The sequence below is a fragment of the Ruditapes philippinarum genome, unplaced genomic scaffold, assembly GCF_026571515.1.
Source record: "Ruditapes philippinarum isolate M1 unplaced genomic scaffold, ASM2657151v2 ctg134_1_1_1_1, whole genome shotgun sequence".
NCBI lineage: Eukaryota > Metazoa > Mollusca > Bivalvia > Venerida > Veneridae > Ruditapes > Ruditapes philippinarum.
Window position 1 is genome coordinate 621,055 of NW_026852258.1, and position 15,576 is coordinate 636,630.

The following is a 15,576-nucleotide window of genomic DNA, read 5'->3' on the forward strand; positions in this document are numbered from 1 at the left end:
AATGACATATTCCATCAAGAAAAATAAAAAATTCCTTTAACTACTGCTTTTTCCTCCTACTTTGCACATTAAATAGAGCTTTTGATTTGTAATTCAGGAGTCACTAGTTCAATCCTCGGTCATGGTGAAATTATTCCATTACAAATGATCTTGGACATTCAATCATTTGATTCCCACGGCTGATTCAGAAATTATGTGAGATAATTAGTTGGTCACTTGCAGAGAAATTTATAATTACTGGTTAGTTATCCAGGGAAGTCTGCTAGGTGGACCGATTGCGAAGAAAGTACTTAATATATGTCAAATTCAGTGTGAAATTCCTGGATCTTTAGTGACCATATTAGCAGTTTAGCTTGGAGTGTATTTTCAAAGAAAATCATCAGAAGGTTCATTTAAAATTATGAAACATTTACTGTAGCTGTTGTACTAAAAGATAATATTCAGTATGAATTTGTTCAAATTACAGGAAGGAATGTGATGATGTGGCGAAGGCATTAAGTAAAGCAGGTATATTATCAGTATCATATCATGCTGGACTGACGGACGGAGAGAGGACTATGATACAGGAAAAATGGATCCAGGGTAACAGATGTAAGGTCAGTATCCGCAAATCAATTAGGCAGTTTAGGTAGATTAATTAGGGCTCTTATTTAACACTTGCAAACCTATACAAAGCAAGTAAAACATGAAGAAAGCAAAGGCATTAAATGTAAATATATACATAAGTTGTATTTTAAATGAAATAAAATGGTAAAAAAAAATTGACAATTCCTGAAAAAAGTGCAAGTTCATATTCCTTTTTTGCAAGTAAAATGTTTTAAACTAGCAAAAGTTTACAAAATAAGTTAAATTAAAGCCCAGTTAAGCATGTAATGGTTTACCATTTATTATAAGATTGTTAAATTTGTTCACTTAAAGGTCACTTACAAAAAGTATAATTTTGCCATGAGTACCAAAAATTCCACCCAACTTACAACTGAAACAAATTTTAAAAAGAGTTGATATTGCTACAATAAAGATACAAATGATTGGAGTATGTTTCATTTTTTTTGTGTTACAGGTAATATGTGCAACAATTGCGTTTGGTATGGGTATAGACAAGCCGGATGTAAGGTTCGTGATTCACTACTCACTACCTAAATCTGTGGAAGGATATTACCAGGAGGCGGGTCGTGCCGGACGTGACGGTCTCCTAGCATACTGTATACTACTGTACACATACCAGGATGTTAAACGTCTACGTAGAATCATAGAAAGTATGCAATTTAAGTCAATTATATTTTTTAGTTCAAGCTGTTTTCCTAATTTAAAAAATCATATTCCACTTATGTTTCAGATTTAATAGGTAAATATCGAGTAATAGATACAAATTTATCTATATAAATAGATAGTGTCAATGTTTTTAAACATTCTTGTAGCTTGTTAAAGTGTCTGTCTAAAGCAGCTTGGTCATTTTCTTTTGTACCATTCTTGTTTGAAATGAATGTTTCTGTTGACAGCAGCAACTGAGAGTACGCTTTTCTACTGTTGACAGTATAAAAGTATTTCATGAGTTATATTTTGTTGTAGCACAGAATTCTTAAAACAGTATCCCAGTTAGAATATTCCAAGTACATATACATGAGATTCTGATGAAAAAACTCTCCAAACAACTGAAATGAAATCTCCAGAAAAAAGAAAGATGAATTAATAAAAATGTGAAATTTTTATATGCTTTTCTAGCATTTTAATGTAAAATGTAGTCATGGAGAATGTTTTTGAATTGATTGATAAAATATGATAAAAATAATAGCAGTGTATGGTGACAACATTTCTATATTGTTACAGTGGATCAGAGTGCTACGTACGAGTCCAAGCGTGTTCATATAGACAACTTGTTCAGGATGATACAATATTGTGAGAATGTAGCCGACTGTCGCAGGTCTCAACTTCTCACTTATTTTGGAGAGATGGGGTTTGACAGAACTCAGTGCAGTCAAGTTAAACAAGCTATATGTGATAATTGTGTCTCAAAGGTAATTATACTGGTACATGTATACTGTGTAAGTGGATATTTCAGCGTGTTGAAAAGTTAGTCTTAGAGAATTTTAAATTCAAGACATTTTGTATGAGGAAATATTAGTGAAATGCAAGGGACAGGATGGTTGATATTTCAGCTTCAGGACATTTTAGTGACTTTTGTCAATTTGCAAGTGATCAATGTCTTAAATGGACTTGTCCAGCTTTCATAATTGAGAACTGTCTATTGTCAATCTTAGGGATATCTAGATGAAATATTAAAATTAGTCATCCAACAATACTTGGCATACATGATGATCAAGTTGAGATTTTTTCTTCAAATAGAGGGAGATTTTAGAATTGCAATAAACAAAGAAGAAAGTTCTGACATCAAAAAGAGGGAGATTTCTTTAATTTGTGAAAATACCCTTTATTTTGAGAAAAATCTTTGAAAATATGGCTGCAGAAAGTGGGAGTCCCCCGTTAAAAGTGGGAGAGTTCACATGTATGGTATAGAGCCTTGTCAAACTGAATGGAAACAAGTATGCAGACTGGCCTGTTTCAATACTGATGGCAAAGGTTCAATACTTGGCTCTAGCGAACTAAAGGATTAGAACATTATATCATACCTGTAATTAGTCACCTGTATAACTTCATAGCTAGAATCATTTTCTTTGAAATATTTGCATTATGCATGGATCAAGATTATTATTTAGAATAACTATAAGATGCCCTAAACTTGGTTATGAGAAAGTGACTGTGTTTTCACATTAGCAACTATCAGAAATATTATGAGTGCAACTTAATCCTGATTGTTCAAATTAAAAAAATCTATTTCAGGAGACATTTAAACTACGAGATGTTACAGAAGATGTAAAAGCTATTATACGATGTGTGAAAGATCTAACCTCAACCAGGAGAAACAGTGATTATACACTCATACACTTTGTGGAAATGTTTAAAGGTAGTTATTATATCCCCGTACTGCCTCTTTCCGATCAGCTAACAGATTTTTCAACAATAACGGACAGTGAAATTATATATAAAATAAATTCTCTTTCAATTCTGCGAATATTATCATTTCAGCTAATAAATGCACCAACTTTTTAAAATTTCACTTCAATTATTACTATGAATCGAGGACAAATCATTACTGACCCATTTTCCAGTTCTTCAAAATTTCACAACCACTTTTCAATCAGTTAACAAAATATAAACTGTACCACATAAAAATTGTCATACAATGTTAAAATATAATTAGTTCTGTATTTTGGAGAAATTTTGACAAACTCAACTTCAGATAAATGGTAATAAACAATTTTAACCTAATTATAATGCCATTTTTCAATCTAGATATCTATTTGCAGTGGTAAAGCTGTCACAATTGGGGTATGGATGTACATTTCAATTTGCATAACAGAAAAAGCATGTTCTTGTGAAATTTTTAGCATCTTAGGGTCTATATGACCCCATTCTAGTCACTCCTTACTGAAAAGTTATCACAGAGAATGTTTTTCCTTGGTTAAGTGACTGTTACTTTACTGATGTATTACCTTCCAATTAAGAACTGTATGGTAAAATATGTACATATTAAAATTACAGCTTTTGAAGTGTAGCAAACATAATGACTTCATGATATTGAAACAGTTGTCCAACTTAATATCCATTTCTGCAGACTGACAAAAAACTGAGTCTGTAAATCAATTATTTTTAGAAAATTATTGCGATTTGTAACTGGGTAAATAAAGGATTAGTGGAAAACACACATTTTACATATTTTGAACTAAAATGCTAGCATTTTCTTTTTTATCGCCATAATTGACATTGCTGCTGATAAATTTAGTCAAGGTGAATACAAGATGTGCTTACAGTTTGGTTACATGACAAATAAGATCAAAAATAAAAAATTTCGAGGGATGATTGGAAATTGGTTGTGATTGAAAACTGGCATTATGTGGATATAAATTAACATATTTCTTCTCAACCATATTTTAATATCATTTACTTTATAATTTTGCTGGTCAAACTTATTTGCTTTGTTTCACCTCTGTTAAAAACCCTTTGCTTTATTCTTACCAGTTAAAGAAACTGGATTGAGTTCACACAACCTTAAACCATGATTAAAAAAACCCCAAAAAACACACACATTTTATCTAGAAATATTAGATGATATTTTTAGTTATATAGACATTGAAAATGATAGTAGTTTAACTAATAAAATGATTGAATTGACATTGCTTGAAGAATTTATTACAGAAAATTTGGTTAAGATATTGAATAAGGTCAAGCATTATTATGTTTATCAGCTAGTAAGTTGTAATTTTGTTATATAAAACAGGTTCAAAGAACAGTAAAATCACGGAGGCTGGTCATGACAAACATCCCATGCATGGTCGAGGCTCGGCATATAGTAGACAGGATGCTGATAGATTGTTACGTAAACTTGTCATTGATGGTGTACTGATGGAAGAATTGAAAATCACAGCCATGGAACATACTGCTTGCTACATCAGACTAGGTAGAAAATCTCAGGACGTTTTGAATGGGAAGCTTAAGGTATGATATATGACAGGAGACAAAAGTGTAATATGTTTGTTAAAATCTTGACAAATTAAATTGGTAAGAAAGTAAATCCTTGTATAGCATTCAACAATAAAAATTTATGGAAAACAATGCTGAAGTAAAGTATGTGTATATAATGCATTTCTTATTCTTTTGTAATTTAGCTTTAAATAGAATTAAAAATAAATTTGCCCCAAATTGCTATACAACATGTAAGAAGTAGACATGTTTTCATAGGACACAGAACTGATGTCCTAATATTTTCTGTACTTCTTACGTTCTTAATTTCAAATATGCACTATAGTGCTGCCTTAAAACTTATAAATATCTATAAACACCATATAAAAGTAACAGTAAAATATGCCAATATATGGTGCATGTTGTGGTGGCATCTGTCACCTATGAACATGTGTGAGAGCTCTCACTTTCTGTTTTTTGGGGAACATTACATGTAAGAAGGGGAATTTCCATGTCCTTTGCCCTTGTAGGAGACATTTCAAGCCATTCTTGTTGCACACAATACTCCAGTTGATATTTATTTACATTTTTTATTTTGCAAAAAAAAATAAAAGAATTTGAATGAATAAAACAGTAAATAAACACAATGTGTGCTTTCCTGAGGCAGGAGCTATTGGTTACCCTGTTTGGTTACAAATCAATCAGAAATGATATTTTCTTACATTTTCTGATGAGGATCATTCTATAGTATGAGTATGATGGCTATTGGTATAATGTAAGTTACTTCATAAATTTTTTAATGACCACAGATAGAGTTACAAGTACAGGAGAACCGTAAGAAGAAGGAAACAAAGATTGGTACTGAACCAGTCAGTGAGAAGGCAAGACTGATAGAAACTTGTTATGAAGAACTGAAGACATTAGCCGAAGAAATAGGTAAGATGATTTGAATCAATTGTTGAGATATATAATTTTTGAATAAGTTATTAGCACAGCCTTAATACCTATGTTAGAAGTATTGTTTTAAATCTTTTTTGTTGACTGCTTGTCAAGTTGTATAATAAACTAGACTTGCTTTGAATTGAAAAACATTAAATGCTAGTTTAAGGGATTGCCTTATCAATATATTTGAATTAAGCTACAGAATCTGATCAGAGTGTGCTGATTGGAAGGCTGAGCTGTCTGTATTGACATTCCTCATATAACATGCATTATTTCTCCAGGTTGCTATTTTGATGGTCATATCAAAATTCTCAATACATGTATATGCTAAAGTTTGAAATAAAAATAGCTCACAGTACTTTATTCTTTTATGTTAGTTGATAAAAATCATTTTGATGTTGGTGCTATTATAATATTTATTTCACATTTGTAGAAGAATTTAGACAGTTTACTTTAAATATCTCTTTACTTTGCTTATTTTAATATTTTGTGTATAATATAATTATATTTAATGAAGACTGGCAAAATGGTGGCCACTTTTGTCAAGAGAATTAGGTATTATCTTAACTGGAAACATATGCCTGTTTATTACCTTTCTTAGTTTAAAGTGTTGATGTAATATTTTGTTAACACCTTTACTATAAATATGTATTTTGTAGTGAGGGAGAAATCAGGACATATAAACTTTTTCAACATTTTCTCGCACAACTTACTGCGTGTAATGTCGGAGAAACTACCAACAACGGAGGCGGAGCTGTTGACATGTGAGGGAATGACGATGAACAAGTTGAGACAATATCAGGCAGAGAGGTTCCTCAATGTCACCAATAATTATGCTGCTTTAATTAACGGTAAGTAACAAATTCTCTTACACAAAATGTATCTTTAATAGATGTTATCCGAAACTCGACAAAATACGGGTTTTTCCAAGCTAATCCCCAGGATAAACAAACTTCTACCATTACATCTTCACAGAACACTACCGGTCACAATAGATTTTTCAACCTGTTGCACTTATTATACCCCCGCACAACGAAGTTGTAAGGGGGGTATACTGGAATTTGCTTGTCCGTCCGGCGGTCCGTGTGCGCACTCACAGGACAGTTATTATGTGGCTAGAGGGACAATAGGTAACTGTTCTTTCTCTTTGATGTCATTCATTCCGTAATGCTTTTTTATGTGGCTATTTTCTTTTGTGTGGCTAAAAAGAACAATAGAGAGAACAATGGAGTAGCCACATTATTACTCTCCTGTTAGAACGTCCGTCTCCCCGTCCGTCGGTTTTTCCTTGTCAGCCCAATAACTTAAGTTTCCTTTGGCCCACAGTCTTCATATTTGGCATGGAGGTTAGTCCTGATTAGTAGATGACCCCTATTGATTTTGAGGTCAAAGGTCAAGGTCACAGGGGCCTTGACTAAAAAAACCTTGTCCGCCCAATAACTTGAGGTTCCTTTGACCCACAGTCTTCATATTTGACATTGAGGTTAATCATGATGAGTAGATGACCCTTATTGATTTTGAGGTCACTGGGTCAAAGGTCAAGGTCACAGGGGCCTTGACTAAAAAAACCTTGTCCGCCCAATAACTTGAGATTCCTTTGACCAACAGTATTCATATTTGACATGGAGGTTAGTCATGATTAGTAGATGACCCCTATTGATTTTGGGGTCACCAGGTCAAAGGTCAAGGTCACAGGGGCCTTGACTTTAAAAAGCTTGTCCGCCCAATAACTTGAGTTTCCTTTGACCAACAGTCTTCATATTTGGCATGGAGGTTAGTCCTGATAAGTAGATGACCCCTATTGATTTTGAGGTCACTGGGTCAAAGGTCAAGGTCACAGGGGCCTTGACTAAAAAAAACTTGTCTGCCCAATAACTTGAAATTCCTTTGATCCACAGTCTTCATATTTGGCATGGAGGTTAGTCCTGATAAGTAGATGACCCCTATTGATTTTGCGGTCACTGGGTCAAAGTTCAAGGTCACAGGGCCTTGACTTAAAAAAAGCTTCTGACAAAGTGGTATGCAGGGGTATTCATGCCATGACAGTGGCAGTTCTAGTTTTCGAAGCTGTAAATGTAAAGTTTGTTAACCAGGTTTTCCGAAGGAAAAAACTGGTTATTAGATTGAGGTATGTCGGCGGGCGGGCGGGCATAAACAATTTCTTCTGTGCACAACTCCTCCTACATTTCTCAACGGATTTTGACCAAACTTTCACAGAAGCTTTGTCATCAAGTGCCCTGGCGCATATTGTCGGGGTTTTGCCATTGGATAATATTTGACCTAATTATGGCTCTTTGTTGTTTTTTCTTATATAGAATATATAGTGAACAAATTCTACTGTGCGCAACTCCTCTATCATTTCTCAACAGATTTTGACCAAACTTTCACAGAAGCTTTGTCATCAAGTGCCCTGGCACATATTGTCGGGGTTTTGCGATTGGATAATATTTGACCTAATTATGGCTCTTGTTTTTTTTCCTTATATAGAATATATAGTAAACAATTTCTACTGTGCGCAACTCCTCCATCATTTCTCAACAGATTTTGACCAAACTTTCACAGAAGCTTTGTCATCAAGTGCCCTGGCACATATTGTCCGGGTTTTGCGATTGGATAATATTTGACCTAATAATGGCCCTTTGTTTTTTTTCCTTATATAGAATATATAGTGAACAATTTCTTCTGTGCGCAACTCCTCCTACATGTCTCAACAGATTTTGACCAAACTTTCACAGAAGCTTTGTCATCAAGTGCCCTGGCACATATTGTCCGGGTTTTTTGATTGGATAATATTTGACCTAATTATGGCCCTTTGTTTTTTTTCCTTATATAGAATATATAGTGAACAATTTCTTCTGTGCGCAACTCCTCCTACATTTCTCAACGGATTTTGACCAAACTTTCTCGGAAGCTTTGTTATCAAGTGCTCTTGCACATATTGTCGGGGTTTTGTGATTGGATAATATTTGACGTAATTATGGCCCTTCATTTTTTTCCTTATACAGAATATATAGTGAACAATTTCTACTGTGTGCAACTTCTCCTACATTTCTCAACAGATTTTGACCAAACTTTCACAGAAGCTTTGTTATCAAGTGCCCTGGCCAGTCTATGCGAAAGAGTTCTGAGTTTTACTGGACAGTAGGTCCTGTAAACTGAAAATTTTTACTGGACCAAACATGATTTTACTGGACCGAAAAAAAACCTGATTGGTATAGCATTTTGAGTCATTTGATAAGTGTCAGCAGTCAAAAAATTTGTGTACAAAAAGAAAATTGTATTATCAACAAAGTGAAGTTATCTTTTTTCACCACAATCAAAATGTAAACATAAATATTGTTATACATGTATTCAATGGATTTTGCTATTTAAACTTTAATTTCATACAGACTATATACTAGCAAAAAGAGAGGGTAAATTCAGCAAAAGTCTGGCATATGAAAACAGAATTATATATATCGGTAATTTAGTGAAGTTGACAGATTAATTGTTCAATGATTTTGGTACCTTCACAGTATAGTTTAATTTTTGTCAACATCTTGGACGATCTTTCATAGCTAAACACCAGTTGAGCACACGTGTAATTTAACATTTCTCTAAGTCTGTGGATTAAAGACGTAAATTGTTCTAATTAATACACTGACACTTTCATCTGTGTAAACAAACTAAGGGGGCAGGGGACATATTCGAATGATGGCCCCGGTCAAATTTTTTAATAACTCAGACATGGTGTTTTGAAGGTACTGATAACTTCTGATATTTCTCTGTCATTGTAATTCTTTCTTGTTTGTGTGTAGGAAATGAGAAGTATTTTTGGGTTTTTACCCGAAACTAAGCATTTTGGTAGCTTTATATGTATTTCTGACTCTTCGAATGGAGGTGAAAAAGTTAAAAATCAAGCTTTGACAGTTGGCGCCAAACAAGTAAGAAATTTCAGATAAATTTTGTGAAAAATCTAAACGTATGACAGACACTTTATTGGTCATTTCTGAAAATGCCATAGCTTGCACCGCGTGTTACTGATATTTTTAAAGGAATCGGGCGGATTCTGGAGTATGCTGCACCTTCATGAAGATTGCCCATATTGGTATATTTTAGGTGTGATTTTGGCTGGGTGGGGGTAAATATAAATTGCTGTCAGTCATTTTTTGAAGGAGCAATGCATGCAAACTATTATTTTCTTCAATGTATGTCATATATCATTGAATAATGCTGTGCAACTGGTTATCTGCCTGTGAAACAGATTTTGAAATATTTGGAATTGTGTTTCTGGTCACACTGAAATACAAAATTTTTCATTTTTAGGTCCCCTGCCCCCTAATAGCGGGTGACCTTTCACATCTGGGCCGCTTATGTAATTTACGCGGCCGCTTATTGACTTTTAATTGTACTAGTTGTCGGATATTTTTATCTTACGTTGTTACATTAAAGTTTGCATTATGAGAATGCATAACAGTTGACAAGCATTGCACGAGCTTATATTGTGTAATGACAACATTTTGATATGTTTTGAATGTAGGTAAATGATCGGCCTTTGCAAAATGTTGAATGTAAGGTTTTTATAAACCCTTAATTTTTACCGGACCGTCGGGCCGTCAATACATATATTTTTATCGGACCTTCTGATTTTTTACCGGTCAGGGCCGACGGTCTTTCGGAAAGACTGCCTGGCGCATATTGTCGCGGTCTTGTGATTGGATAATATTTGACCTAATTATGCCCCTTTGTTTTTTTTCCTTATACAGAATTATCAATATATAGTGAACAAATTCTTCTGTGCTTAACTAGTCCAACATTTCTCAACAGATTTTGTTCAAACTTTCACAGAAGCTTTGTCATCAAGTGCCCTGGCGCATATTGTAGAGGTTTTGTGATTGGATAATTTTTTACCTAATTATGGCCCTTTGTTTTTTTTCCTTATACAGAATAAATTTTTTCCTTATACAGAATATATAGTGAACACTTCTTCTGTGGCAATTCCTCCTACATTATTCATGTTTTACATTGCACATTGTTAAATTGTTTATTGCTTGTATTTGTATTTCAAATACAACATATTTATCTACAATGGAGATAATTGAAAACCTGGTTTCGTGGCATTGCCATGTTTCTTGTTTGTATTAGATTGGAAAAACCCAAAATATTCTTAATTCCAAAGTTAGTCTATTATAAGAAAATTTGAGCTGGTTTTGTATAATGATTATGTTAAAAAAATCGTTTGAGTCATCAAATACTCAATCAGAAGAATTAGTAAGTACTCAAGTACTGAAATTGGTACTTGTTGCCATCCCTAGTAAATATCAAATACAAATTTCTTTCTTTAATCCTTAGTGAAATGTTAAAGTTGTTGTCAGGAATAGAACATACAAATGGACAGCATCCAATTCACATTACTATAGTGATCTTACTGTTATCTTCGGTATTGATTAATGTTAATTTAGGAAAGGAAATTGATTACTGGCCGTCTGGTTTTACACCCTGTCAGGGGCAAGCCGATGTTTCCGTGAGCAAGAAACTTTAAACTAATTGCTTAGTACTGGTTGGATCCAGGAACAGATTTGAGAGTAATAAGCTTTCAACATAATCATACTAAAATAAATTTGTATGAACTAATAGAAGAGTAAATAATGCTAGTAATGAGTACAAGTCGTAGTTAAGGTTTTTGTTTCTGCTTTATTTACTAGCTTTACAAGAGACAGAACAGGTTGCTGAAGATAGTGATCCTGAAGAATGGTTAACATCTACAACCTCCGACTACTTTCCTAGTTCTAATACATCAAATTACTCACGAGGAGGGCGTGGCAGGGGTAGAAGTCGAGGCGGAGGAAATAAAAAGGTTAGTTTTGTGATGTGTATTCTACTTTTTAATAAAGACCTTAAAATATAAGATAACAAGAGACAGAACAGATTAAATGCAATCTTAATGTCTGAACTAAAAAGATGACTTTCATACTGATACTTGGATTTATACATAGATATCTACTTAGGTATTTCTTCACCAGTGACAGGTGGATTGTTGCTTTAGAAAATCATCTGTTGTAAACAAAATTTAATGTACAATTTCAAAATGGATTGTGATTATAATTTCTCTTGTCTTTCTGATTTTGGTAATATAAAAGTACATATTGTAACATGTTATTTTCCAGCCATTTTTCCGTAAGAAGAAGGCAACAACAGGTAAGGCTGCAAGTAAAGGAGGATATGGTAAAAAGAAGTCTGCAAGTTCTACAACTACAACAAGGTACACTATATTTTACATACATTTTATATTACCACAATAACATCCTAGTCAGTTCTGTTTGAAATAAATAAATCTTACACTATTTCAATTAAAATGGGATTGCACACCCCTGAAAGTAAGAAAAAATCTAAGTATTTGTGCTTTTAAATTGATAATGATTATGCTGAAACATTGTCATGTTTATATTTCTTTTATACAACTGCAAAATATTTGTTTAGCAAATTGTAGCCAGGCACAAAGCAATAAAGACTGATCATAAAAAAAATGATGTTTGATGTTGTATTTTTATTTTTACGTGTGTATTTAGCCTCAAAAGTGTCCAAAATATTAGTAAAATTTTAAAAGCTATTAGTTGGCTTTTAAATTTAAAAAGCTTTGAGTTGGCTTTAATTTAAATTCAATTATTCCTTAATAGATACTGATTACAATGATTTGATTTTTATGTGATATTTTTATTTTTGTAACTACAGCTCTGGGGGTTCAGGCTGGTTCTCAAAGACCTCGTCTGGTTCCTCTCTCAATCAGTTCCAGTACAAGAGTTCAGCAGCTCCCAGTAGACCAGGTACCAGTGGTCGTCCTGGCATGATGCCAGTTCCTGCACCTAAAAGATCTTTTCTGTCAACTGGAGGGCAGTTCTTTGGATGAAATTTTTTTATCAATGAAAATCAGTGCCAAATCTCACCTCTATGCTATCTCAGAATCTCTTTGAAGATGGTAGAAATAAAAAAAGTTAATGCTAGATGACGGCCAGGGCAAGGTTAACTTTCAGAGAGGATATTTGCTATATATAGAGCTAGAGAGATTATTAGTGACTTCATAAATATCCAATTAGATAGATAATTGATGTTCTAAAAACATTTAATTGATGTAATGGAACAATTTTTAAAACAACAAAGTGGTGTATGAGACACATTATTAAATGTTTAAATGATTGTCATAGTGATTGATTGTTTTAGTTCCGATATCGATTTTATATTTTAAGAAATATTTTAAATGTTCAACAAATAGACCGTCAACATTTTTTTACAAACTCAGGAAGTTATGTTTGTGTGTATTGAAAATATGTATGGTTAAAGCAGATACAAATACAACATATAAAATATTGTTTTGAGCTATTTAAATAAAGAAAAGATAATATGATTTGAATAGATACATGTATATAAAAACATTTGGTAAAATTCCTTGTCAGATGATTTAACTGTACTTAAAGCATTTTGTTGACCTTTAAGTCAGATTAAAGTAGTTGTATAAATAATGTTAGTCAATGTAATATAGCAACATAGATTTTGATTTAATAAATTTTAGCAATAGATTGTTATGGTAACAAGATAAAAATTTTGCTAAAAAGTGATTCTCGGAACTTATTATCAGAAATTCATACAAGGAGAACTGATTTAACTGAAACACTAGTTATTTACTTGTCAGTAACTGAATAAGAAAATCACCCACTAGCCACTGATTCACTAGTTTAGTTAATTACCTGTCGGTTACTAAATCACAATAGTTACTGAATCACTAGTTTAGAAAATCACCCACTAGCCACTGATTCACTACTTTAGTTAATTACCTGTCAGTTACTGAATCACAAGGTTAATAGCCTGTCAGTTACTGTAATAGCCTGTCAGTTACTGAATCACTAGTAACCTGTTGGTAACTTAATCATTAGTTAAATTGATTACCTATCAGTAGCTGAATAACTTGTTTGGTTAGTTTGCCAGTGAGTCTTTGAATCTCTAGAACAGTTAATTACCTGTCAGTAATTGAATAACCAGTTAATTACCTTTTAGGAACTGAATCACTAGTTAATACCTTTAGGAACTGAATCACTAGTTAAGTTGATTACCTGTCAGTAACTAAATCACTAGTTAATTAGAATCACTAGTTAATTACCTGTCAGTATCTGAATCACTAGTTAATACTTTAAGGAACTGAATCACTACAACAGTTAATTACCTTTCAGTAACTGAATCACTAGTTAATTACCTGTCAGTAACTGAATCACTTGTTAATTACCTTTTAGGAACTGAATCACTAGAACAGTTAATTACCTTTCAGTAACTGAATCACTTGTTAATTACTTTTAGGAACTGAATCACTAGAACAGTTAATTACCTTTCAGTAACTGAATCACTTGTTAATTACCTTTTAGGAACTGAATCACTAGAACAGTTAATTACCTATCAGTGACTGAATCACTAGGTTAATTACCTATCAGTAACTGAATCACTATTTTATAAATTGCCTGTCAGTGTTATGTAGTTTTAAAATTGATTGAATGAGGGTAAATGAGGTAACCACCGAAAAAATTAAACCCTGTTTTCTTTTTTTCAAAATTCTTTTAGAAATAAAAAAATATTAAAAAATTTTTTTAAAAGATTTATATCTAGCTTTAGGGAAAGGCTTATTTTTTTTTTATTTTTAGGGTAAAATTTTGAAAAGTGGGTTTTAAAATTTAATGAGATTGATGAATTATTGATCTAGTTTTTTTTTATTTGGGTAAAATTTTAGAATTTACAATTTTTTGTTTTATTAATTTTTTAAAATTATAATTTTGTTGTATATTATTTTTAATTTTAAATTAAAGTTTTAAAAAAAAGATTTAAATATCTTAATACACCTTTTATTATACCTCTTTTCTTTTCCCCCTAATTGTATTGAAGGCTAAATTTATTTATGATCTGGGGTTTTTAAGACAATTTCTATTTGACTATGTACTACTTTTTATTTTTTCTTTAAATTTTAAAAAAGGTTTAAGTTTGGGGTCAAAAAATGATTTTAAAAACTGAATTCTGTATTCCAAAGTTTTTGGTAATGAATCTTTACAAACAGAACTATTTTTTAAATTTTTATGCCCAAAAATGTATTAATTTTCCTTTAGTCCATATGGGGCCCGGAAAAAATTCAAAAAAAGAGGCATCGTGTCAAAAATTGAAAACATTTTTTCAATAGAGGCCATAAAAATTTTTCCCCTTTTTTTCAACAATAAAAAAAACTTAAATTAAAACCAAAATTAAAAACTTAAAATTTTTTTAAAGATACACTTTAAAAATAAATATGAAAAAATATTAGTTTTTCTCTGAAAAATTTTAAAAAATTTATTTTTGTTTCACTAAATTTTATGAAAATTTCAAAATTTCCATTTTGGGGAATGCTTCAATAAACTTCGGAGAAATTAATTAGTTAACAAAGCTTAAATTTTTTAAAATTATTTGTGTAGACCTCAACAAAAATTATGGAAAATTTTTAAAAATTTTCCATCCCTTTCAATGTAAAAAAAGCTATAATCCTTTAAGGAAATTATCTTTGTTAAATTAAAGTTTGTAAAAATGGAAGAAAAGTAATTTTAAAATTTTCAAATTTCTTAAAAAAAAAATGTGGTTTTTTAAAAAGTTTAAACTTTAATTTTTCAAAAATTAAAAATTTAAAAGGAAAAAAAATTATTTTAAATTTTTTTGGTTTAACATTGTGTTAGGAATGAAAAAACTTTAAATTATAAAATGTTATTTTAAAATGTAAAGGGTGAATTAAAGTTAAAATTTAAAGCTTTTGGGTGTTAGCCCATTTGATAATGTAAAGAAGCGATTTATTTTAATTTTTGGATGAAAACTTTTGCAGAAAAAATTTAATTTTTATTGTAACCATTAAAAAATTTACAGTAACAAAAACCTGGGAAATTTTCTCGAATGTTTTTCTCTTGAGACTAAACAAAACTATTTTCAAAAATTTTTAATAAAAGTCAATAAAACCTTGATTTTAACTTGTTTACATATCCATTATTTTTTAAAATTTAAAGAATGCTTTTTTTGGGAAAAAAAAGTACACCTAAACATTTACATTAAATGGGGCTAAATGGGGAAAAGGATGGTATGTACAAT

At 31.7% G+C, this 15,576-nt stretch overlaps 1 protein-coding gene across 2 annotated transcripts in view; it reads left to right on the top strand.

Moving 5' to 3' along the window:
- The window catches only part of LOC132754701 (recQ-like DNA helicase BLM), a 39,343-nt gene extending 25,776 nt beyond the window's left edge, over positions 1 to 13,567 (top strand). For both annotated transcript variants that reach the window (XM_060745372.1, XM_060745382.1), the window contains 10 exons: positions 467 to 596; positions 1,061 to 1,256; positions 1,828 to 2,015; positions 2,839 to 2,962; positions 4,337 to 4,554; positions 5,328 to 5,454; positions 6,120 to 6,311; positions 11,145 to 11,296; positions 11,607 to 11,701; positions 12,172 to 13,567. In XM_060745372.1, the coding sequence (XP_060601355.1) occupies positions 467 to 596; positions 1,061 to 1,256; positions 1,828 to 2,015; positions 2,839 to 2,962; positions 4,337 to 4,554; positions 5,328 to 5,454; positions 6,120 to 6,311; positions 11,145 to 11,296; positions 11,607 to 11,701; positions 12,172 to 12,346 (1,597 nt within the window). In that variant the 3' untranslated portion in view covers positions 12,347 to 13,567. The remainder of the gene's footprint in view (positions 1 to 466; positions 597 to 1,060; positions 1,257 to 1,827; positions 2,016 to 2,838; positions 2,963 to 4,336; positions 4,555 to 5,327; positions 5,455 to 6,119; positions 6,312 to 11,144; positions 11,297 to 11,606; positions 11,702 to 12,171) is intronic.
- The last annotated feature ends 2,009 nt before the right edge of the window (positions 13,568 to 15,576 follow it).